The following is a 19744-nucleotide window of genomic DNA, read 5'->3' as shown; positions in this document are numbered from 1 at the left end:
GACAGAACCTTTAATTCCCTGAGCCAAAGTCTCAAAGATGGTTTCAGCACTTTTTTTTTTTTAAAGGAAAAGAATTAACCCAGTTTGTGTGCAGTGGGTCGCCGGTAGCTGTTTATCTGATCACATCCTACCCCTTGGTGACAAGGCTCTAAAGCTCTTTCAGAGTACTTTATGCCACTTATATGGTTTTAGGACTGTTATTGGACAACCTTGACCTTGGGGATGCAAAAAGCCTGGTTTAGGCAGCACTGGAGAAGGAAAAACAAAATCTCAAATACAGCATAAACAAAAAAAGAAACAGGCTGCACAATTACCCCCCACATTGACTTAGCACAGGAAGACAAAAACCAGAAGCCCCAGGCTCCTCCTTTTCATGTTGGAAGGACTGAACCCCCCCACATCTAAATGCTTTTGTTCATATGGTGGTTGCTACCACATCTTTGCAGTTTCCAGCAGGTCTCCTGATGTAAAGACGTGACCATGAACAAGAGCACCATTAGGAAAAGCATGATGATTCCCATGCATTCACCAATCCTCAGCACAGGACAGAGTTTTCCATAGTCATGTAACTGAGAAGTCATTACCTTCTTACATACAGCATGTCCCAGTGTCAGGGTCAATGCTCAGAATTACCTTTTAGGAATTTTCTAATGGTCACTCCCTGGGTACTGCTGGCAGCAATCTGGATGGGACCTATCAGATCCAGATGACAGTAATAAAAAGGGGGGGGGCTGCACTTAACCTCCCTTTGCCACTGTTTATGCTAGTGCCCACTCTGCTGCCACTGGGGCCTGTTCCTTTGGTATCTGGGTAGACCATTTCACGTACTTTCTACTGCTAGAAATCAAGCTGTTTTCCAACAGCCCATATTCCTCTAAATGGAAGCTTCTTGAACTGTGGGTTGAAATCCCATATAGGTTTGCATAACTGAATGTGGGGGTTGTGAAAAAACTGGCAGTAAATGTTTGATTTGTATACTTATTTTATATATCTGGGGTCGCATAAAAATTTCTCCAGCAAAAGGGGTTGAGGTCAGAAAAAGTTTAAGAAGCCCTGCTCTAAGCCATAATTGTCGAACACTCAGCCTGTTGTCTATAGGCTCACTAGATTAAAATGTAATTGGAAAAATTTAAGAAAATAAACTGAAATAAAATAGAATATAAATAATGTTAATATGTGGTTTTCTAAGTCAGTATTTGGTAGCAAGTAGTGTCTTTCCTTTCTCCTGGAGTTTGATACCACTGCTCTAAGCCTTGTCTGGGAAGGAGCTGTCCAGTGATAGCCAGCAGCTGTGCTGGCAGCACTAGAACGACCAGTTTAAGATTATTGTAAGCTGGGCCTTCCTTTACCTTTGCCACGGTTCATGTTGGTGTCCACTTTCGTGGGTCCCCTGTATCTGACCATTTTGCTGCCACTGGGGCCTACACCAAGGACTGTTGCCACTCCAAAAGAGAAAGGAAGGTATAGTTTTGAAGATGGTATCAAAGAATGTGATTTGAATTTTTAGCCCTAAGATGGAGGATTAATGGAATGTATCTAATGGTCAGGAATAATATATTTGTCTGATCAAGGGAACTTTAAATGGGGAAGAGGAGTAAACTGTCATAATAGATCTACTAGTTTCCATCCAGGAAACTCATTGGGAAATCTCATGCTACAGGATTAAATCAACCTGGTACTCATATCTCATTAGTACCCTTTTTCTCTTTTGGCTGGATGGCAGGGCTATGGGTTCTAGTTAAAGAGGGGCCACAGAATGCCCTTTCTTCCCATTTCCCACAGCTGTACTACGCTTGGACTTCTTTGGAACTTTCCTGTCTGCCCTCACTCTGGGTAATTTCCTTCCCCTCCCCCTTTCAGTGTCATCTTTCCCCATTAGATATAAGCTTCTCGAGGGTTAGGACTGTTTTTATTTGTATTTTGTATCCACAGTGCTTAGTTAAATGCCTGGGGTGCCAAGAACGTTGTAGGTGCTTGCTAAATGTTTATTGATTTGACTGTCACTAAGCAAGACAAAGAAAATGATAGGTGTGACGTGGAAGAAAAACTTAAAAAATCTTCTTAAAGGTCTCCTGAGGTTTCCCATCACAGTAGTTGCTTAGTTCTACTTAAGAAATGGAAGTTAGTGTCAATATACGATCATTTTAGCTTCTCTCCATCCCTTGGCTATGTTTTGTTTATATTCCTATTATCTTGATATTGGATTGGGTTTAATTGTGACTTAAACAGTGACAGCCAGGAATAGTACTAGGAACTTTTCTTTTCCTTGCTTCCCCAGGGCTTTTCCATTGTTTTCCAACCGTGCTCATATGTTTACATTATGGTGCTGGGTTCCTTGTGGAAGTTTCCCTTTTGGGTGGTGATTCTAATGGTGAGTGAGGGGAAAGGGAAGATTAGTCCTGTGTTCTTAAACATGCTTTATTAATTTAAAACAGTTGAAAAGGAATATTCTAAAATAGGAAACCTTGGGGATTCCAGGTTGTGGAATAAAATCATCACATGTGAGTAGCTCTAGCTGCCGTGTAATTTCAGGGTGTAAAGTTGATAATTGTAAAGAGAGGGAATATAGTCATAATAACCTAATATAATTATGATAATTGAGGAATTTACTTCAAACAGTGACATTTTTAGTTGGTGTTTATTATAGTTAGCTAGGCTTTCCCTCTCCCCATTACTCTTTATTCATTCCCCCAGCCTCCCCACCCCATGTAGTTTCAAATCTATTCCTCAGACAACACAAGTGTCAGTTATCTCTCATGCCACAGTTCTGCTAAATTAGATTTTTCAGACATGATTACCTACTCCTCAATAGAATGTGTAGACCAGTGAAGTTTCATGCTAGGAACTAGTTTTTTAAGAGACAGGGACAAGATAACTCTGTCCTGATAATGACTAAAATTCTGGAACCTGGCTGAGTTGTATAAAATTCACATGACAAGGGGTGGGGCGGGGCTTGGTGTAGGTCACTCACAACTACAGGGTGGGCCAAAAGTCATGAAAGGGTTTGATATTTTAATAACTTTTGGAAAATTATTTTTTCTTTATTTTTTCCATTTATGAGATTTGATTTTTCACATGTAATGTGAATTAGTTTCCTATATCTACTGTATATGATTCTGTGGTATTGTAAATTGAAAACAAAAAAAAGGAGTTATTAAATCTTTGTGACTTTTTGCCCACCCTGTACAAGGATAGTTTGAGATTAAGAATCAATATACTAAATAACTCCAGGGAGCTAAATTGTTAACCAGCAGATGGCTAGAAGACATCTGCTCATTCTTAAAGAGCTTGTTTCTAGGTGATTGGAGGGGGTGGGCAGGGGAGAGGGGTGGTAGCATTGTTTGTAGGGTGGGAGGGCTGGCCTTTTTGCCTCTGCAACCCTAGCAAAAAGAGCTCTGGTTTTGTGGGTGGTCTGCCAGAAGGCCTTATGCATAACCTCTTGATAACAGGTACATACCTGCTGAGGTAGGTAAGTGAATGCAGTGTGGCAACACTTGCCCTGCTCTTGTTCAAGGATTTCTCCTTAAAGTTACTGACAGATTTTAGAAGAAATGACTCTTTGGATTGAAGCTTTTTTGGTGATTACTTACACACACACACACACACACACACACACACACACACACACACACACACACACACTTTTTGCGGGGCAATGAGGGTTAAGTGACTTGCCCAGGGTCACACAGCTAGTAAGTGCATCAGATAAAATATTGGTACAGAATATTTTCCAAGCAGTGAATATCTATTACAATTATTCTGGAGAAGCAAGCTGCCTGAATATCTCACAAACGGCAACAAGCAATCTTGGGATCCAGGGCTGGAACTATCAGGTAAAGATAGATATTTGCCCTAGAAAAGGGCATTCTTTAAATCTCAGCTGCCATTAATTCTTTTTTTATTTTATTTTATTTTATTTTTTTAGTGAGGCAATTGGGGTTAAGTGACTTGCCCAGGGTCACACAGCTAGTAAGTGTTAAGTGTCTGAGGCTGGATTTGAACTCAGGACTTCCTGAATCCAGGGCTGGTGCTTTATCCACTGTGCTCCTCTTGGTGATATTTTTGGAGGTGTTTTTTCTTTTTATTTTACAATGTGCTTTATTGAAAAGGTAACATAAATCAAAGAAATATTTATCATTGTTTCCGAGATAATGACAGAATTGTGTGATTAAAAAATGATTAGTAGAATATTGGAATTTTTAAGAGACTGTAGAACCATAGTACTGTAGTTCAGTATAAGAAAGTGTCATGAAGATACTTACATAGTCTTAATAGGATTTTTCTTTTGGTGATGAAAAATGAAGTGTTATGGCAATAAGCCAATGGTTAGATCTCTAAGGAAAACCATACTTTGGAATTAATTTTCACCCCCACCTGAGTTTCTGAGTATAATTTGAACGATACCACGATGGTTTCAGGTTGCTTTGTACTTTTCAGTGGTAAACTTCTAATATAAAGATAGATAATAAGAGTCAAAAATGTGATTTTTAAGGAAGTAGAATTGAGTTGATTCAGTACAAGCCCTGGGTCCTTAAGGATGTCTTTGTTGAATTGAATTCTATTCAGTCTAGGTCATGTTGGTTTGCCAGGGTCACACATAGGGAGTCACCTGTCACTCCCTTTGGCCTTAAGACATCCTGGTGGGGATTAAGGAGCAATCTATAACCATTAAAAGAAATTCTCCATTTATCTTCAGGAACAGCCAACAGTTGTTCAAAAAGATAGTAACCCTGTAGTGAAGGAACCAGAACCTAATCACAGGAAGCTGCTCTCTAATTCTTTACCTTGTGGCTATTGTGCTTAGCGTTTTGGTTTCATGTGAGGATATCCTCCTCCCTTCCTGTATCTTTTCACAGTGACCTTCTCATTCAGGCAGGATGAAGATTTAAAACAATGAGGTTGCTGTTTTTCTGGTGTCGAGTATAGTTTTGAACATTATAAGTAAACCCCCTGAGACTGTTTGACAATGGACTCAGAATTGTACTTTTTATTGTGGAATTCCCCATAGACATTTGCTTTCTTATTTACTGTATCAGAACTCTGTAAAGGTTTTATTTTTCAGAGTACTAAAAGCCTTTATGATGGCATGTATATATTTTATTTTTATCCAATAATTTATTTGAACACAATTAGAAGGAGTCATATGTTATCTCTCTGAGTGATAGAATAATCTAGGCCTTGGTTGTATTTTTAGGCTCATTGTTCATTTATTCATTCAAGTGTTTGTATTAATCCATCAACAAACATGAATTGAATGCATACTGTGGGCCAGCAGCTAGGGATACAATGAAAAAATAAAGCAGCTCTAAAGGGTGAAACAACATGTGCACATTTAAGTAAATACACACTATAGAGGACAAGGGCATGGGAGGAGAGGCACTAGCACCTGGAGGGTAGGGCTGGGCTAAGTAAGGACAGATGTATAGAAGATGGCACTTTGAAGCCTTGCAGGAAGCTGGAGAGTCTAAGTGGTGCAAATGAGGAGGGATTCCATTGTAGGAATAGGAAGACAATCTGTGCAAAGGTATGGAGATGAGAAGGAATGATTTTTTGTGAGGGACAGCAACTTGGCTGGTTTGGTTGCATGCTAATGTGTTCCTCTGTAGCTGTAGCCAGGTTGTGAAGGGTCTTAAAAGCTAAAAAGAGGAGTTTGTGTCGCATGTTAGAATAGACCTTAACTGGGGGTCTGGGAACTTGTGTATTTTTCTTTTTGTTTGTTTGTTTTTGGTGAGGCGACTGGGGTTAAGTGACTTGCCCTGGGTGACACAGCTAGTAAGTATCAAGAGTCTGAGGTCGGATTTGAACTCATGACCTCCTGAATTCAGGGCCAGTGCTTTATCCACTGTACCACCTAGCTGCCCCTGGGAACTTGTTTTTTGAAAACGATTTTGATAGCCATATTTCACTATGACTGGTTTCCTTTTTAATATTATGAATTAAAAACATTAATCTGCTAAGGGGTCCATAGACTTCTCTAGAGGGGAACATGACCAATTCCAGCGCTAGAGGGATAAAGGAGTCCCTGTGATGTAGGGGGTGGGTTTAATTGATCAAATTGGTCATGAGGTATCCCCAGGAATTATAAGACTCAGTGACTCAGTTTCCTGAATTTTATTGAAAGACTGCTGACCATAGGGAGATCACCATGGAGTCTCGAATAAGGTGAAGAAGAATAGTTATATTTATAATGAGAAAAAGTAGGTTATCTCCTCATATCTTAATCTCCTCCTTGTGGGAGGTTCATGGGAGGTCTTATACTAATTTGGACTTTCTGGGGTCCTAAGCCAACCCATGAGGCGGGTACCTTTTCCCCAGGAGGTGTATTTGTGGGGTTTACAGGTCACAAGGTGAACCTAAGGACACATTTGGCCCTTTTCTTCCCATGCTCCTAAAGACATGCTTAAACTTGTCAAAGCTAGAAGGTCTCTGTGTTTTGGGTATCTCTTTACTTAATGATCTGGTTTCTAGGTGTCCTGTCATCTAGGAATATTAATGGTTATTAATGGTTAATGGTATCTGGTTACTGTCTCTGTTGATGGTGAGGGTTGGTAGGGACTGAACTCTCTTGGTTATTGTAAGAATACAAACCTTAGTTGCTGTGAGGGTTAAGTGACTTGCCCAAGGTCACACAGCTTGTAAGTGTCAAGTGTCTGAGTCTGGATTTGAACTCAGGACCTCCTGAATCCAGGACCAGTGCTTTATCCACTGTACCACCTAGCTGCCCCTAGAGGTAGCCTTTTTTCTTTTTCTTTTTCTTTTTTTTTTGGTGAGGCAATTGGGGTTAAGTGACTTGCCCAGGGTCACACAGCTAGTAAGTGTTAAGTGTCTGAGGCCAGATCTGAACTCAGGTACTCCTGACTCCAGGGCCGGTGCTCCATCCACTGCGCCACCTAGCTGCCCCTTAGAGGTAGCCTTTTAAGAAGGATAAGCTTCCCCTAGGATGGAGGATGAGGGGTAGAAAAGGTAGGTAGCTGACTAGGGCTTCAATGTATAGAGAGGTGCAATGAAAGATATGTTTTCATATTGCTTTTTTGTAATAGCACATTTTTAATGTCAGAAGATTCTTACTTCTTTGGTACATAGCTATTTATAAAGTGAAGCTTCAAAGTTCCTGAAGATGGTAAGACATGGGAGAGATTTAGCAAGGATCAATTTTTAAACTTGCCTAGAGCAAACAAAAGCCATGTCTTGACTCAATCAAATCAGCCCTAGGGGACCTCAGAGGCCTAATTATGCACCACTCATCCCACTCTGTGGAGTATTCTTTTCTACCTTGTTCATACGTACTGTCATCACCTACGTAAGTGCTTCCAGTGACAGGGAATGCACTCCTTCAGGAGGCAGTCCATGGTATTGTCTGACAGTTCTCATTTGTTATATATAGTTCTTCCTTGTATAGAGCTGAAATTTTCTTCTCTGTAACTCCCATCCCCTATTGGTCCTACCTTACTTTGCTTGGTAAGAGAGGCTTTTTCCAGACATTCTCTCTCCCCTTTATGTCTTCAGTGTAGTTACTCTTACCCTCTGCATTGTTCATTGAATTGAATCCGCACACACCCCTCCTGTTTTAGGCGTACACACATCGATCGTACTGATGCCATAAACTGGTCGTCTTTAGGCTTTCCTGATGTACTTCTTTTTGCTTTATTTCCAGTTAATTTTCTCCTGACACTTCCTTGTCTATTCCTCTGAGTCCTGTTGTTTCCTAGGAATCTTGTAAAAGATGTTCTGGCAATGACACCTCTCAATTCTTCATTCTACCTGCTTATTAGTATTTCCTTTAGGCATGTGATTCAGTGGGCAAAAAAGAAATCCTCTTTTGCTCACCAAACTTCATTAGACCTGTATTAGTTCCCCAAACACCATTTAAATATAGACACAGATCACTGTAACAAACCCTAACTACCAATCTACCTCACCACCAACTCAGAATCACATGGTAAACATTCATTTGTGAAAGTCTTTTTTCTAGGAATTTGTTATGTCCACCATTACTATTGTAGGTATTTCAGTAATACCTTTTTTTTTTTTGGCCGGGCAATGAGGGTTAAGTGACTTGCCCAGGGTCATACAGCTAGTAAGTGTCTCAGGCTGGATTTGAACTCAGGGCCTCTGAATCCAGTGCCCGTGCTTTATCCACTGCGCCACCTAGCTGCCCACTCAGTACCATCTTTTTTTCTTTTCTTTTTTTTTGTGGGGGCAATGGGGGTTAAGTGACTTGCCGAGGGTCACACAGCTAGTTAAGTGCCAAGTGTCTGAGACCGGATTTGAACTCAGGTACTCCTGAATCCAGGGCTGGTGCTTTATCCACTGCGCCACCTAGCCGCCCCCCACTCAGTACCATCTTAATGCTATGCTATATGAGACTAAAACATAGTTATGAACCTGATCTATTCATGGTAGGTTGTGTAAAGGGCTAAAATTCTAGCTATACTGTCTAAAATCTAATGAGTGGTTGCTAATAAATTATAAGCTTTGGCAAGAGTTTAGACTTTTTGTTTTTTGTTTTTGGTGAGACAATTGGGGTTAAGTGACTTGCCCAGGGTCACACAGCTAGTAAGTGTCAAGGGTCTGAGGCTGGATTTGAACTTAGGTCCTCCTGAATCTAGGGCTGGTGTTTTATCCACTGTGCCACCTAGCTGCCCCGAGTTTAGACTTTTAAACATTTATTGAGGAGAATAAGAATTTGGTAAAGAGAGAGAGAAAGACCTAGATTCATCTCTCTATCTCAGGGAGCTACAGTTCTGCTCCACTCTCCATGAGAGTCCTGATGAAAGAGAGTGAGAGCGCCAGCCTTGCCCCTTCTTCCTCCCACAAGCAAATGTCACTTCCTGACACCAAAGATCTGGATGTCTTGCCCTTAGACGCCTTCTCCTCATGGCAGAGCTTTGCTACAGTAAGTCTCTAGCGGGTGGCGTCATTCCAATCGTTCCAGTTGTTTTAAGAAATTTATTAGATTTTTATTCAAACATAGGTTGTATAAACACCCATTCTTACACGTGCGTGTGCGTGCACACACACACACACACACACACACACACCAGCAGGCATTTACTAAGCACCTGTGTTAGGTCCTAGGAATACAATGATAAAATGAAATAGTTCCTACCCTAGAGGAGCTTACCATTGAGTGAGGGGAGACAGCATGTGAAATATTAAGGGGGAGGCACTAGCAGCTGGGAGGATCAACAAAGGTTTCATATAGTAAGTGACATTTAAACTAAGGAAGCTTGGCATTCTTTTTTTTTTTTAAGTGAGGCAATTGGGGTTAAGTGACTTGCCTAGGGTCACACAGCTAGTAAGTGTTAAGTGTCTGAGGCTGGATTTGAACTCAGGTACTCCTGACTCCAGGGCTGGTGCTCTATTCACTGTGCCATCTAGCTGCCCCTAAAAAAATCAGTTTTTTTTTTTGGTAGGGCAATGGGGGTTAAGTGACTTACCCAGGGTCATACAGCTAGTAAGTGTCAAGTGTCTGAGGCCAGATTTGAACTCGGGTACTTCTGAATCCAAGGCCGGTGCTTTATCCACTATGCCACCTAGCTGCCCCCAGAAGCTTGGCATTCTTAAGAGGTAGAAGTGAAAAGGGAATGTATTCCAGGCATGGAGAATGACCAGGGCAAAGGCACAGAGATGGCAGATGGAGGGCCACGTATGAGAAATGGTAAAAGGCCAGTTTGGTTGGACTCTGGTTTGCACATATTTAGTTTGTTATTTTATTTTATTTTATTTTTGGCGGGGCTATGGGGGTTAAGTGACTTGCCCAGGGTCACATAGTTAGCATGTGTCAAGTGTCTGAGGTCGGATCTGAACTCAGGTCCTCCTGAATACAGGGCTGGTGCTTTATCCACTGTGCCAACTAGCTGCCCCCTTTAGTTTGTAATTCTAAAACCTTTCATGAAAGTCCTCCTTTGGGGAAGCTAGGTGGAGTGGTGGATAGAGCACTAGCCTTGGAGTGAAGAGGACCTGAGTTCAAAATCAGCCTCAGACACTTACTAGCTATGACCCCGGAGAAATCACTTTACCTTGACTGCCTCCAAAATAAAAGTCTTCCTGCTACAGCTTATCTCCTTGTGGAAGTGAACCTGAATTCGTAAATGTTGTGTAGCAGAATGCAGATTTTGGCAGGTTCTACCAAACTGGCAAGTCTTTGAGTGTAGACCTAGTGACTTAATGTGTATTTGTTGCCTATAGATCAGCTCTGCTGATCACTAGGTTGACGGTGGGATAAAGAATTCTTCCCACATAGACACATTTGCAGACTCAGTCAAGAAGGGCTATCAACTGTTTTGGTGGAGGAATTATCCATATGAACAAGATCACTGTTCCTTTATGTATTATTATATAGTAGTATAAATGAAAAATGTTGAAATGTAAATAATATTTAAAAACATTATACCTAAATACATCTGTATGCAAACTTGTATCACAGTCTACACACATTGTATAATACAGTTTCTAAAATATACCAAAGTACTTTATACTAAAGTATAAAGGATATTATGAAACATTATGCAACATACTGCAACCCTTCTGTAACTTAGGAAATGATGTTCAGAAGTTACTGTGACTGAAAAATTAATCACTCTACAGGTAAGCTGATGAGGAGCTTCTTACTTAGCCAAGCTGAACAGCATACTGGAACACTTTCCAGCTTGGTATGTAATTATATCTTGATATAAACCTATTTAATTATTGAAGTCTCCCTTCAGTTAGGTTAATTGAACCATTTTTGAATTATGTGACTATACATCATTTAAAAAAACATTTTGGCTTAAAACAATAAAAATAAAGTATTTCTAAAGCTCCCTCCCTACTCAAGTCCCCACCCCCAATCTAAACCCTCCCCCCTACACACCCTCTCTCCAATCAATGAGCTTTAACACATTTATTTTCGAGGTAGCTGAAGAGTTGGTTGTACAATAGCACCCCCTTGTGGCTTTAAACATTTTTGCTTTGCTTTTAATTTTCTCACGGGTGGTATATATGTCAGGTCCACAGTTATTGGCTTGAGGGCTTATTCCTCTTGAAATTTACTGGTTCAAAGCTTCTTGAGGTCATTGGAAATTGTTATTTGTGGATTCTTGTTATTACATATAAGGACAGGATTATCACAGATTTATACTACTGGTTTTTTGTGTTTTTTGGGGGGATATTGACAAAATGATGCTTCCAAAAGATTTTTTTTGGAGGGAGCAAGAGGAATTAACTCTGATTTTATTGATGTAGGGAATTTCCCTTCTCCCCCCTCTGTTCATGTATTTTTTATTTAGTATTTTATTGTCCCCCAATTATATGTAAAAACAATTTTTAACATCAATTTAAAAAACTGAATTCCAAATTTTCTCCCTTCCTCCCTCCCCCCTCCTCTGTGAGAAGGCAATTCAACATAGGTTATACATGTGTAGTCATGCAAACCATTTCCATATTAGTCATGCTGTGAAAGAAAACAGAGAAAAAACCCACAAGAAAAATAAAGCTAAAAAATGCTTCAATCTGTATTCAAACACCAACAGTTCTTTCTCTGGGGATGGACATCATTTTTCATCATAATTTCTTCAGAGTTGTCTTGGATCATTGTATTGCTGAGAATAGCAAAGTCATTCACAGCTGATTTTCTTACAATATTGCCATTACTTTGTACACAGAACATTTCACTTTGCATCAGCTCATGTAAGTCTTTCCAGTTTTTTCTGAGAGCATCCTGCTAATAATTTTTTTATAGCACAATAGTATTCCGTCTTAACCACATACCACAATTTGTCCAGCCATTCCTCAATTGATGGGCATCCCCTCAGTTTCCAGTTCTTTCTCACCAGAAACAGGCTGCAATAAATATTTTTGTACACATAGGTCTTTTTCCTTTTTTATCTATTTTTCTTTACAAACCTAGTAGTGGTATTGCTAGGTCATAGAGTATGCATGATTTTATAGCCCTTTGGGCATAGTTCCTGTTGCTCTACAGAATAGTTAAATCAGTTCACAACTCCACCAGCAGTGTATTAATGTCTCATTTTCCCCTCGTCCCCTCCAATATTTGTCATTGTTCCTTCTGTTCTATTAGCCAATCTAATGGGTGTGACATAGTACCCCAGAATTGTTTTGGTCTTAGCGTATGTAGGGCATTATTTTTCTAATTTAATTTTCTAAGCTTCAGCTTTTAATTATAACTCAGATATTTTCTACTATTAGGATCTCTGGTGAAAAACATTTTTTCCCTTTTTGGAAGTGACTGTATAGTTAGACTATGATGCCTGTCTTCATCCATTGTAATACTTAGGGGCTATCTGGCTCCACTTGCTACTTCCTGGTTTGGGGAATTGTCCACTTTGTAACCAGAAAATCATAGACATAGGATTTTCTTATTTTTGGAACAGTGCAACCATTAAAAATTTCATATTTATATTAAAATTACAATAATATTTACTGAATGCCCACTTAGAAGATAAAAGCATAGAATTTTATCTTCAAATTTATTTGGATAACAAGAAAGTCTCCAGAAAATCTTAAGAGGAAAGGACCTCAGAGGTAATTTAATTTCACCCCCATCTGAAACTTGATTCCCCTCAATAATATCTCCCTAGTAAGTGATCCAGGTTCCCTTTTTTTGGTGAGGCAGTTGGGGTTAAGTGACTTGCCCAGGGTCACACAGCTAGTAAGTGTGTAAAGTGTCTGAGGCTGGATTTGAACTCAGGTCCTCCTGAATCCAGGGCCAGTGCTCTGTCCACTGCGCCCCCTAGCTGCCCCCCAGGTTTCTTTTGAAGACCTCTAACAATGGGGAGCTCATCATCTATTGTGAGGGAGCCTGTTCTTAGTTTTGGAGAGTTGCGATTATTAAGAAGTTTTTATTTGTATTGATACCAAGGCCTCTGTAATTCTGTAAGTTCTAAGCCACAGGAGTCCTATTTTTGCCTTTTAAAACAAGTCTGATTTTTGTTTTCACAAGATAGCCCTTATGGCCCTTTAAGTCAGCTTCTGTTTGGCAGGAAAGATAATCAAAACCTAATTGGCACTTGAAGAATAGTGTTTGTTGGAAAAGAGTATATCAAATTTAGCTTTTATCAAACTTTTTTTTTGGGGGGGCTGTTTATATAATTATATACTATGTAATCATGGGGTTACAGATGTAGAATGGGAAGAAACCTGGGAGGCCATATTGTCCGACTGCTGCATTTTATAGATAAGGAAATGGAAGCCCAGATATTTCCATGTGGGAACAGAAAAGAAACACTTCACCAGAGAGCCCCAGAATAAGGGGATCTTATCTGTAAAGTGAAGAGGTTGGACGAGATGGCCTCCCGTGTCTCTTCCAGCTCTGCATCTAGCAACCCATGATCCCTGGCCTAATCATATTAACGACAATCACAGACAGCACAAAGAAGTTGTATGTGTTGACCCCAGTTAGACACAAATTGTATGTTTAAGAATTCAGAGGGACCTACGGAACCATCTAACACCACACAAACCAGTTATCCACTAAATGGTTATGCAGCCTTTGCTTGAAGGGCTCTAACGAGGGGAAGTTCGCTATTCCCCAGGTGGGTCTCTTTCATCTTTGGATACTCTAATCATTAGCAAGTTTTTCCTTAGGTCAAGCCAAGCCAAAATTGGCCTCTTTGCAATTTCCACCCATTGTTCCTAGTTCTGCCCTCTGGGACCAGAGTAAGTCTGATCTTTCTTCCACATGATAGCTCTTTGTACACTTGAAGATAGCTGTCATGTCACCCCTGAATCTTCTCTCATAGAGGCTACTCATCCCATTCCCAGTTCTTCAGTCAGTCCCCATGTTGTATGATGCTGAGGCCTGTCACATTTTTTGGTTGCCATTCTTCTGGACAGTCTCCAGCATATCATGTCCTTCTTAAAATGTAGTGTTCAGTAGTAAGTGCGGTGCCCCAGATGTGGTCTAACCAGGGCAGACTATAGCCCTGTACTATCATGTGTGTATTTCTGACTGCTGATTCCCAATGAAGCTGCAGATCCCATTAGGTTTTTTTTTTTTTTTTGGTTATCTTGTTGCACGGTTGACTCTTATGAACTTTCAGTTCGCTAAAACCAGATCTTCATGTAAGCTGCTTCCTTAGCCATCTTACACTTGTGAATGCAATTTTTTGGCCTCACATCTAATATCTTATGTTTATATTAAATTTCATATTCTTCAATTTGGCTATTTTTTAGCCTTTTAATTCTTTTTAAAAATGTAATACATATTTTTATTTAATATCTTTTTGAATCCCGACTTCGTCATTGTGTGTTAGCCATCCCTCTCAATTTTGTTTCTTGTGCAAATTCAGTAAGAATGCCATCTATGCCTTTATCTGAGTCACTGTTAAAAATGGTAAACAGCATAGGACCAAGGACAGATCCCTGGGGCACCCAATTGCAAACCTTCCATGTTGTCATTGAGCCATTAATTACTAGTCCTTGGTTCTGGCTATTGAACCAGTTCTGAGTCCACTTAATTATACTATCATCCAAGGCACATCACCGCATCTGTTCCATATATTTTGTGTTATTCAACAAAATTGTATATGTATATTTTAAATGAACCAATTGCTTGTTTTATTATTGAATTAATTTGGCACCTTATGTAGTTGCCTTTTCAGGTGATTGTGTCTTCTGGTTAAAAACTCAGGTTGAGGGGCAGCTAGGTGGCGCAGTGGATAAAGCACTGGCCTTGGGTTCAGGAGGACCTGAGTTCAAATCCGTCCTCAGACACTTGACACTTACTAGCTGTGTGACTCTGGGCAAGTCACTTAACCCCAACTGCCTCACCAAAAAACCCAAACCAAAGCAAAACAAAAAAAACCAACTCAGGTTGAGACCACATATATATATATATTCTTCTGAAGGTCTATCATAAAACTCATTATAGAGTTGACACTCAATAAATATCCAGAGATTTCTTTTTTAGAAATAAGAATTATTTGAGAATTATATGAGAAACAGTATAGATAGAGAGATTAGCCAAAGAGCCAGAAAGTCCTGGGTAAAAGTCCTGCCTCTGTCACATACTGGCTGTGTAAATCCGGGCAAGTCACTTAACCTCTAAGTGCCTCCCCCCACCATACAACTCAAAACTGAGGGCTTCAGAGAAAGTATACTCATAGAGGAGTTTTTCAATAAGAGATGAAATCACACACCCAGTTAAAAATAATGATGTGGGGGGCAGCTAGGTGGCACAGTGGATAGAGCACCGGCCCTGGAGTCAGGAGTACCTGAGTTCAAATCCAGCCTCAGGCACTTAACACTTACTAGCTGTGTGACCCTGGGTAAGTCACTTAACCCCAATTGCCTCACTAAAATAAAAAAAAAAGAAGAAAAAAAATAATGATGTGATCTTACAACTAGGTGAGGTATTTAGAATTTCATTTTTGATTTATAGAAGGTTAGGGAATAAGACTTGGTGAAGGACTGGAGTAAAGTAATGGAAAATGGGATTAACTAATTTACTAGATCCTTGCCTAGATAGAAGTCTTCAGATAATGTGTAGGTGTGTCAGTTCACTCAAGTTAGAGATGGCACCCTCAGTACCATGATAGTTTTCATCACTATCTTCTTAAGGGCTACAGGAATAGTGACTGTCCCCCAAAGCCTAGGGAACACTTTGCATATCAGTGCAGTGACATATACTGTGAAATTAATTCTCTAGCAGTTTTATAGTGAAAATTGATATTTTGACTTTAGTACTTAAAGGATTTGTGGTTTGTTTGATGTAGATAAAACTCCCTTCATTCCACATTGCAGATTGCAAGCCTTCCATATTGTAGGTACTTTGTGAAGTTGCTTTGGCTGAAATGGTAATTACCAAGATGTAGTCATCTTGTTGATGAACTTTTCCAAAGTTAGCTGGGCTGGATTTCAGAAGATCACAAGGCCCATATTCCAAGGTGTTTCAACATGGAAGGAAATGCCACAGTTTAGGTAGTTTCGCATTACCTTCAAGAACTCAGGTTTAATTCTGTGTACTAATGAGACATCAGAATACAACTTGAATTGTGTTATTTTGATATTTCATGTTTATTGAATTTTATCTTTTAATTTCTTTTCACCAAACCATTCTTAATGATTAATTTTTGTAGCATTAAGAATAACATTTGAAAATTTTTAGCATTATTTGGGAAGAACTCTATTGGAACTGAACTGTATTTTATTCTTTTGATGCTGTTTTTGTATCACCTAATTTTTTATATCAGTTTATTTAAGTTAGGTAGGTTTCTGATTTGAGTGAAACCAAATTATCTTTCAAAATCAAGAAAAGGTTTATAAATGTTTATTATAGTTATCTTATTTGAAGAACTAAAGGTATAGGTTTGAGTCAATCTGCCAGCAGAGGGCAGCATCTCCCTACTCAGCCCTGGTTCTTTTCTAGCACTTGGAAAATGGAAACAATCCATTAACTGGTCTCAGTAGTTTCAGGTGCATATCTTTGGTAATGAGAAATTTAGGCGAATTTGGTGTTTGGCAAGGATAAAAGGTTTTCTCTCTATTTCTTGATGTTTACTGTTCTGGTAAAGTCACTTAGAAAATAGACTTTTTAAGTCTTTTTAACTCAACCTTGCATTTTCAGTTCATGTCATGTTACATTTTTGTATAGTCATGGACAATGAATGAGTAGTGTGTGTGTGTGTGTGTGTGTGTGTGTGTGTGTGTGTGTGAGAGAGAGAGAGAGAGAGAGAGAGAGAGAGAGATCTTTACTATGTATATGCTATACAAATGACCATTATGTGTGCAAAGTCTAATTCAAAGCACTGAGACCTTAATGAAATAGAGACATTTGGAGAAGAGATAGAATAGGATAGAAGATGGTGATTTAAGTTTTGAATGTGTTGAATTTGATATCTTGATGGGATAACTAAAGTTGAAAGAACGTCTAAAAATCTGATTTTGGAAAATTAAGAAAAAATATGTAGTTGTTGCTGTTGTATGAATGTCTTTTTCTTTAGGTCTTAATTTTATGAAAGATGCCATTTCATTACTTTAACTACACTTGACTCTAATCTACTTTTGAAAAATATTATTTATTTTGGTTACAGGTTGATCACTTTGGATTTGATGTTCGTTTGACATTTAAACAACGGTACCTAATAGCAGATCAACACTGGAAGAATGATAATGGCCCAATACTTTTCTACACTGGAAATGAAGGGGACATTACCTGGTTTTGCAAAAATACGGTATGCATAAGCTTATGAAACGTATCATGTTTATAAAATTTGCCTTTCCAGTAGGACTGGGAAAAGGCAGGAATGTGCAGATTCTATTTTAGTTTGAGATGTTCTGTTTTATAATTTTCTTCATGTTCTTAATAGTAACAAATTCAAAACAACAAGCTATCCGCTTACTTTTGTTGGATTCTAGTTTTAGAACTAGAAGTGTACTTAGAGATCTCCTAATCTGAATCTCTCATTTTACATATATTGGGGGTGTTATACTCTATGGAGCATGTGTGGGGATGGGGCATTTAGAGGCTGTCCTATAGAGCATGGGTTAGAGCACCCACAGCAATTTCTGTGATAGGTATGACAGTGCTAAAGTAGTTTGGTGCTTTGAAATGATGAATCAATCCTTTTACTGGCCACTTCTGACTCAGTGGTCCTTGAAAAGGAGTGATTCTGACCTCCACCTTCACCCCCTGCCTCCCCTTTGTCCTCCAGCAAGTCAGGCCCCTTTTCCCTTAGCAAATAGAAGCTAATGTATATTTCTTCTGGTGAGCCAGGGTTGTCCTTGGAGCTCCCACTCCTGTTTATAATCACCTCCAAGATAGGAATAGTTGTATAAGTCGAAGACATTCTGCAGTTATTAAATGACATTTACAAGATCATATAATTTTGAGCTAGAAGGAACTGACCAGTCTACAACTATACCAGTCTACTCTGAGGGAACTGAGACTTCTAGATCACTCACAAACATGCCTGTAAAGCTAGAATTTGCCCACCTCAGAGGCACTACTCGGTCATCTACACTCAGAAAAGGAGCAGAGCAAAAGAGGCAGCTACAAACCCAGGCCCAGGCTGGCATGGGCAGGATAGGAGCTTCAGCTGTGACCTGATCACAGCCTTGATGCTGCCACTGTTGGGGAAAGGTCCTGATTTCTTTTCTCCCACAGAAGCATTTAGAAAAACTAGAACTTTGTATTCTCTATAGGAAGATGTGAATCTAATCATATTGTAATTGTACTGAAGCCAGAAATTTGAATTTTGTTTCTTGTTTTTATTATAAGAATTTAAAGGGGCAGCCAGATGGTGCAGTGGATAGAGCACTGGCCAGGAGTACCTGAGTTCAAATCCGGCCTCAGACACTTAACACTTACTAGCTGTGTGACCTTGGGCAAGTCACTTAACCTCAATTGCCTTACTAAAAAAAAAACACCAAAAACCAACCAAACAAAAAACAACAACAAAAAAGAATTTAAGGAATTATACTAAAATTAATCAAATTTAAAAATCCCTACTTGATCAGTACCTTTTCATTTACTTTTCAACTCTATTGTCTTGGGTAAATCACCCAGCCACTTTGAGCCTAAACTTATTCATCTTTGGGCGTAATACTCTTCTCCTTACCTCACAGTGTAATTGTGCAGGTCAAGTGAGATAAGCCATGCAAACTTTTGTAAACTATGATATTCTGTTCAAATGTGAGGGTTTATGCTTGTTGAAAAGCTATTCAATTTATTAGATCACTTGATAAAAAAAAATTAAATTATTTTTTTCTACTCCTAGAAATTCTCTTTAGCTCCTTTATGCACCTTCTCAGACCTGATTGGTCTTCTCTAGGAACCCACTTATGTGATTTTCTACTTCCATGAAACATCTTGACCTAGTGGTTAGACTTAGAGTCAGAGGATCTGGGCTTAAAATTCACCCCTATAGCTTCCTATCTGTGTAATCTTGGATAAGTCACTTGTTTTCTCTGGGCCTCAGTTTCCTTAGCTGGTTGGATTAGATGAAGACTAAGATCCATTCTGGTTCTAAATCTGACCCTTTGTGACTCCACTTAAGGTTTTCTTGCTAAGATATTGGAGTAGTTTGCCATTTCCTTCTCCATCTCATTTTATAGATGAGGAAACTGAGACAAACAGGGTTAAATGACTTGCCCAGGGTCATACAACTAGTAAACGTCTGAGGAAGATGAGCCTTCCTTGACTCCAGGCCCAGCATTCTATCTATTGCATTACCTAGCTGCCCCATATATGTATGCATGTATGTGTGTATCTGTGCATATACACACACAAACATATAGACCAGACTTTTGACATTGAGAACGTATCATGATATTTTGGTTTATAGCTGGTAAAATTTTTCAGGTTTATTGATTGTACTTGACAATACAGCCAGTCCTGGCTTTAAAGCATCCATCTGACAAATGACTCTTCATTGTAAAGGGGTGCTCTGCCTTACCTTGCTTCACCCTGACAATACAGCAACCCTTTACCACTGTCAGGGGAGCAGTTGTGATTTGTAAAGTGCTTTGTAGTTTTTTTTTGGCTGGGGAATGAGGGTTAAGTGACTTGTTCAGGGTCACACAGCTAGTAAGTGTCAAGTGTCTGAGGCCGGATCTGAACTCTTGGTCCTCCTGAATACAGGGCTGGTGCTCTATCCACTGTGCCACCTAGCTGCCCCCACTTTGTAGTTTTCAAAGTACTTCTACAAGCATTTGTTCTTTATTAGGTAAGAAGAACATACATTATTTCCATGTGAAAAAAAACACAACTTTAATCTTTCAGAGAATTTTGTTGGTTAGGGGG

General features: G+C 39.4%; 1 protein-coding gene across 1 annotated transcript in view; it reads left to right on the top strand.

The window, feature by feature from the left end:
• Positions 1-19744, top strand: part of LOC122745527 (prolylcarboxypeptidase) — a 91629-nt gene that overhangs the window by 24401 nt on the left and 47484 nt on the right. The window contains exon 2 of the mRNA XM_043990861.1: positions 17034-17174. Within this exon, the coding sequence (XP_043846796.1) occupies positions 17034-17174 (141 nt within the window). The remainder of the gene's footprint in view (positions 1-17033; positions 17175-19744) is intronic.

Source organism: Dromiciops gliroides, chromosome 3, assembly GCF_019393635.1.
Source record: "Dromiciops gliroides isolate mDroGli1 chromosome 3, mDroGli1.pri, whole genome shotgun sequence".
Lineage (NCBI taxonomy): Eukaryota > Metazoa > Chordata > Mammalia > Microbiotheria > Microbiotheriidae > Dromiciops > Dromiciops gliroides.
This window is presented reverse-complemented; position numbering and strand designations above follow the sequence as displayed.